Genomic DNA, 6,575 nt, shown 5'->3' with positions numbered 1-6,575 from the left:
CGTGCCCTCAGAGGCTCTGCTTCTCAGTGTCCCAGTAATCGCTGCAAGCCCCATGGAGAGAAAGCTGTCCTAGGGTTCTGAGCGATGCCAGACAGTCCCGCTTCTCTGGTTTGAGTCTGGGTCCCTAGAGGCTCGCCCAGAACTGGAGCTCAGGGCCTGAGCCTCCCTCCCGATTGAAAATGACAACCGTGCCCTCAGCCACCATGCCTCTCAGCACGTAACTCCGCACCTTTGTATTTTCCGAACTGCGCCTCCTCTGAGTCTCGTATGCTGATCTCTTTCCTTCTAGTTGAAGAATTTCCCCTCAGCCAGTCTTCCTGTGGTTCTGGGCAATGTCCGTTGTGTCTTTTAGTTGTATTTTGAAGTGGTTGTTCGAGGCAGCTAACTCCGGTGTTTACCTATGTCGCCATCTTGGTTTTTCCTGTCAGACATACTTGATCCTCTTTCTGATTAGCCTCTAAATGGCAATTTTTCTCACCTAGTAGTACTACAACAGTGGCTGTGTTTCTCTGCTCTGTGCTCTTCAGGAATTTCAAAATTGGACCTAATCTAGCTAATTTAGTCAAAAATATTTATTTACCATGTTGCTATATTAAATATTAACTAGTTTCCTTTGAAGGGTGTTTTTGGTTAATTGTATTTCATATTAAAATGATAGAAAAATGTAATAGCTTATGAGGATTTCACAACTAGTATTTTGAACACAGTTGTAGTGTTTCTCTACGTATGATCCAGGGACCATGTGCCTCAGAACTACTTGGATGCATATTAGAAATGAAAATTCCTTGAGCTCCACCCCAGAATCTATAAATCTCTGTTCCATGCTTTCTATAAATCAGAATCTCTGGAGGTAAAGTTGTATGCTAATAGATTCTGGTGGCCTCTGGTATATAATGAAGCTTTAAACTTTAAAAAAGTTAATATTTTTATGAATAGGTAAATATAAATGTTAGAAGAGTGAAACAGTTCAAAAGGATTGGCCATCAGAAAGTGAACTTTTGATAATTAGGTTATTATATCTAAGTTGAATGAATAAATTGAGATATTGGTCCTAGGACCCTTTTTCCCCCCAGTATTTTTTAGTGATTTTTTTCCCCCTCTTGACTTAAAAAAACTTTACTCATTGTAGGAAAGTTGCTTTTTCTTTCTTTTTTAAAAAAATAATTCTTTATTGTTGAAAATATTACATATGTTCCCTTTTTGCCCCCATTGATCCCTTCCAGCCCACCCCTGCTGTGTCTCTGGCCACACTCCATTCATCAGGTTATTTTGTTACTTAGATTCCACATCCGGGTGAGATCATGTGATACTTGTCTCTCTTTGACTGACTTATTTCACTTAGCATGATATTCTCCAGGTCCCTCTATGCTGTCTCAAAGGATAAGAGATTCTTCTTTTTTACTGCTGCATAGTATTCTGTGGTGTAAATGTACCACAGATTTTTTTATCCACTCACTCATCAGGTTATTTTGTTACTTAGATTCCACATCCGGGTGAGATCATGTGATACTTGTCTCTCTTTGACTGACTTATTTCACTTAGCATGATATTCTCCAGGTCCCTCTATGCTGTCTCAAAGGATAAGAGATTCTTCTTTTTTACTGCTGCATAGTATTCTGTGGTGTAAATGTACCACAGATTTTTTTATCCACTCACCTACTGATGGGCACTTGGGCTGTTTCCAGATCTTAGCTATTGTAAATTGTGCTGCTATGCAGTAGGGGTGCATACATTCTTTCTGGTTGGTGTTTCTCGTTTCTTAGGATATATTTCATTGTAGGAAAGTTTTAAAATAGAAAAAGATATAGAAGTCATCCGTAAGCCAATCACCCAAAGACACCTACAAACTTTGTTTCCTTGTTGTATATACCCACTTCACACATACACTTTTCCCTTTCTTTTACAAAATGAGGCTCATGTTGTATACCACAACATATATTGGGAGCAGTTTCTCAAAGACAAGGAATGTTTTAGAAATAAGACCAGATTTCCTAAATATGTCAACTAACGTCGCAAGTGAAGTTTCTACAAACTCTTCTGCCGCTTTTATTTGTGTGTGTGGTGGTGGTTTTTCCTCCTGGATGGGTGGAGTAAGTCCTCTTTCCTCTACGAGACGTAGCTAAAAATTATGACTAGCAATTCAGAGGTAATTAGTGGATTCCGGCTTATTTGAAAATTACATCTTTAGTTTCTGTTTTCTGTCTCATTTAGAATTTTGGGGCTAAAATCCACTCAGCCCTCAGAAGTAGGCTGTGTTCTACATTTATAATTTATCTGTGGTAAAGGTTGCTTTTGAACTTACACAGTGTCTTCCCCATCGTAATTACATTTCAGTGTCAGAAAACATCTTTTCCATTGCTGAAAAGAAAAAAATGAGAAATTTTAAAAATTCATTTGACACCACAATGATCAGACATAGTTCCTTTGGCTAATTAGTAAGTTCTCAAAGTAGAAGCAGTAATTGCTACTTTGAAAAAAAAAAAAAGGCCACTTTTGTCTCCAGAACTTGGTATAGGGTGACTGTATGTCCTGCTTTACTTGGGGCAGTACTGGTTTACACCTGTTGTTTGGCATAATAATTTTTACTAGTGCCTTCTTTCACTCTCTGAAGCATACTGGTTTGGAAGGTAAATTGTATGGCCTTCTGTTTTATATTACTTTATTCTGATGTTAGCACAATAAGCTTATTCATGGGTGTGCTCTTTCTCTTCTAATAGATCCTGAACATCAGAGAGCTAATGGTAACTTAAAATATTTTGAGTACATAATGGCTAAAGAAAAAGATGCCAATAAATCTGCTTCAGATGACCAATCTGATCAGAAAACCACGCCGAAGAAAAAAGGGGTTGCTGCGGATTACCTGCCAGAGAGACAGAAGTACGAAATGCTGTGCCGTGGGGAGGGTATCAAAATGGTAAAGTGGAAAAGCCAATTGTGTGTGTGAATGTGTGTGTGTGTGTATGTGTTTGTACAAAGCTCTGGAGAGAATCAAGTTCATTTATATTTAAGTCTATGTGATAAAATCAGAATTACTGCATACAGTGTTACAGTGTGCCACATCCCCTTATTGTGAGGCTCACACAAAATGCCCCAAGTGCTAATAAAATAGCTTTAAAATAAAGCCTGTGAATCATACACCATTCATGCAATTTTGGTAATATTACCCTTTTCATAGATTAAAAGGTGAAGGATCCGATAATACAAGGGAAGTGATAAAGTTTTTTTCTTATATCTTTAAAAAAATTTGGTTTTAGAGAAGAAGGAAGGGGGAGAGAGAGAGAAAGAGAGAGAAATATTGATGTGAGAGAGATACATTGATTGGTTGCCTCCTGTTTGTGCCCTGACTTGGGATTGAATCCACAACCTTCTGGTGCATGGGACGACACTGCAGCCACTGAGCCACATCAGCCAGGGCTTCTTATATCTTAATGCAAAAGAGGTTTCAGCAGTCTTAAATAGAAATAATATCCCTCCCTAATCTATCCTCTGAAACAATGCATTCATCTATACAATAATCTCTTGTGGTTTTGCTCCTATTCCACCTTGATGGGATTGTTTAGTGAAACATTTGTCTATTTCAGAAATATTTAAAATGCAGAAAGACTTTTAAGAGATTTTGGCTTTATTTTTTCTTTAAAATAATAAAATATATCTATAAATATCCCTTTGTTTATTGTGTACTTATATTTATGCATTTGTAACTTAGAGTATTGTACTTTAGGATGGTTCTAGATAATAGGCCAAAAACAAAAGCATTCAAGTCTGGGAAACATAGGTTTTTGTTCAGCCTCAGTACTTTTCAGAGCCCTTTTATGTTACTGTGCTTTCTGGATATGGTATACATTGCTTCCCAACATGAACTGGTAATGGAACCCTCTCTTAAGGTACTAGTGTTCAGTTGAAGGTGAGCATAAGAGGGAGGAAGTGTTTTAGTGAATTTTCAAAGTAAGTATTTTTAAGTGTAAACATTTGAATACATAGTGTTTAACTTTTTCTCTACTACTGATAAACTCAGGCGGGGCTTTATGTTTTGGTATTGATGACTTTCGATATTTGATGATTTACTGTTGACAGCATAACCTCTAACAGCAAAAAAGTCGATGATATTTTTGTTGACACCTTGGGGTGTTCTAAGTTGATGAAGTCCTGGAAGAACAAGTCTACTCTTTCTTTGAGAGCTAATAGTAAAGACAAGGATTATAACACTTTGCTAGACTCATGAAACATTTTTAAAATTTACATCTAAATATTTTAGTATCTTTTATAAATAAGGACTGTTAAAAAAAATAACCACAATACCATTATCACACCTAAAAGAATTCACAGTGGTTCCATTATATCATCAAAATCTAGTTAAGTATTCAAATTTCAAATAGTACATGTTTGTTTTATTTTTTTTAATCTTCACCCAAGAATATTTTTCCATTGATTTTTAGAGTAGAAGAGAGAGGGAAAGACAGAGAGAAACATTGATATGAAAGAGACACATCAATTGGTTGCCTCTTGCACAAGCCTGGGCCAGGGAGGAGCTTGCAACTGAGGTACGTGCCCTTGACCAGAATCGAACCTGGGACCCTTCAGTCCGCAGGCTGGCGCTCTATCCACTGAGCCAAAAAGGGTAGGACAGCACATGTGTTTTATTGCTCTTAATAACTCTTAAAGAAGAGAGCCAAGTAGATCTTTTAAGTATAAAACATTAGTCTGCTAATTTGTCAGTTTGTTAATGTGACACACACATGCCAAACCTGCCCAAGATCAAAGGAGCATTCTTTTCCTCAGAATAAGTTCATATCATTATTATGTAAAACATTTATTTGATATGAAACTTTGGATTTTATTTTAGGTAAATAAAGTACATGGAGAATAAACATGAATCATTGTTTGTTTTAATATGTTAATAATTAAAACAAAACTAATATTATTCCTACTTCATATATGTCACACTTGTTTAATCAAGAGAACAATCAGCAATGCATGAACTTAATTATTAATAGGTGATTGAAAGAAACTTTTATTTGCTTTGTTGTCTGCTCTGTTTTAAATATCCACTAATAAAAGCACCTGATTTCTTAGTTTAATAACTTATTTTCTCTTGTTTAGAGCTACCCATTTTTATCTTGGCTTTTAAAAAAACCAACCTTTAAAAAAAATTCTTTTGGCCATAAGCATTTAACTGAGAGTTTTTTTGTTTTGTTTTTTGTTTTTTTTATCGAAACCTGGTAAGGTTTTTTGTTTTTGCTTTGTTCTCCTTTTAGGAACTTTTTCTTTCAGAATGTTGTCCAGTTACTTTGTGAAGTTTAGAGCAATGCTGATAATTTATTTCATATTTCCATAACATTTTTCATATTTATAACAACTGAACGTTATTTTGATGAGAGGAGGGTAAAAAAAAACCCTACATTTTTTCTTAAGGTCTACCATCTCTCTCCCAGAAAATAATCATTAATAAAAATGTTTAAATCCTGAAGGTCCTCTCCTAGCTGGTTGGACTCAGTGGATAGAGTGTTGGCCTCAGACTGAAGGGTCCTGGGTTTGATTCCAGTCAAGGGCACACGCCCGGGTTGCAGGCTCAATCCCCAGGAGGGAGTGTGCAAGAGGCAGCTGATCAATGATTCTCATCATTGATGTTTCTCTCTCTCTCTCTTCCTCTCCCTTCCTCTCTCAAATCAATAAAAATGTATATTAAAAAAAAAAATCCTGAAGGTCCTGTTTGATGCCAAGTATTCGTAAAGAACTGGTTTTTTTGGTCATCTTCTACAGATAACTTTGTGTATTCATGAGCATGATTACTGTTTCTTATCTGCATAAGAACAAGCATTAAAAATATTATTACTCTAATATATTTATCATCTTCTTAACTTTATGTTTAGACTCCTCGGAGACAGAAAAAACTCTTTTGCCGCTACCATGATGGAAACCGGAATCCTAAATTTATTTTGGCTCCAGCCAAACAGGAGGATGAGTGGGACAAGCCTCGTATTATTCGCTTCCATGATATTATTTCTGATGCAGAAATTGAAATTGTCAAAGATCTAGCAAAACCAAGGGTAAATAACTTTTTCCCCCTCTTAATTTATATAACTGTGTATCAGTTTTTCCTTTGTAAGATTACAGGAAAGATCATTGATATGGCACTAACCCCACAGATAGTTTTAGATATCATCACCACATCATAATGGAGTTGTTAACTAAACTGTATTTATACCAGTTTTTCTTTAGTTTGTTATCAAAACAAATAATATATCTTGCAAATTGGTTTTTTAAAAATTAAGTTTATTGGGGTGACATTGTTTAATAGCATTATATGGAAATAGATTTTAAACTCAATTATGAAAATAATAAATGAGATTTTTATTTCACACTTAACAAATTTGTTTCAGCATCCTCCTGAAAAGTTTTCTAAGTACTTTGGAGCCCTTCAGTCTCAGAGACTAATCAAAAATCAACTTTTTCATTCTTCTATTATTTTTATCTGAAAGAATATTTAAAGTATTTTTATTCCTTTTTAGGCACATTATTACTGAAAATATATAGTTAGGCACAAGCATCAGGCTAATTTTAAATAATAACATCAT

At 35.5% G+C, this 6,575-nt stretch overlaps 1 protein-coding gene across 3 annotated transcripts in view; it reads left to right on the top strand.

Annotated features, from left to right (window-relative positions):
• Nucleotides 1–6,575, top strand: part of P4HA1 (prolyl 4-hydroxylase subunit alpha 1) — a 51,805-nt gene that overhangs the window by 12,037 nt on the left and 33,193 nt on the right. For all 3 annotated transcript variants that reach the window (XM_015562144.1, XM_006760962.2, XM_006760963.2), the window contains 2 exons: nt 2,718–2,914; nt 5,871–6,047. In XM_015562144.1, the coding sequence (XP_015417630.1) occupies nt 2,718–2,914; nt 5,871–6,047 (374 nt within the window). The remainder of the gene's footprint in view (nt 1–2,717; nt 2,915–5,870; nt 6,048–6,575) is intronic.

This window comes from Myotis davidii, unplaced genomic scaffold, assembly GCF_000327345.1.
Source record: "Myotis davidii unplaced genomic scaffold, ASM32734v1 scaffold134, whole genome shotgun sequence".
NCBI classification, from domain to species: domain Eukaryota; kingdom Metazoa; phylum Chordata; class Mammalia; order Chiroptera; family Vespertilionidae; genus Myotis; species Myotis davidii.
This window is presented reverse-complemented; position numbering and strand designations above follow the sequence as displayed.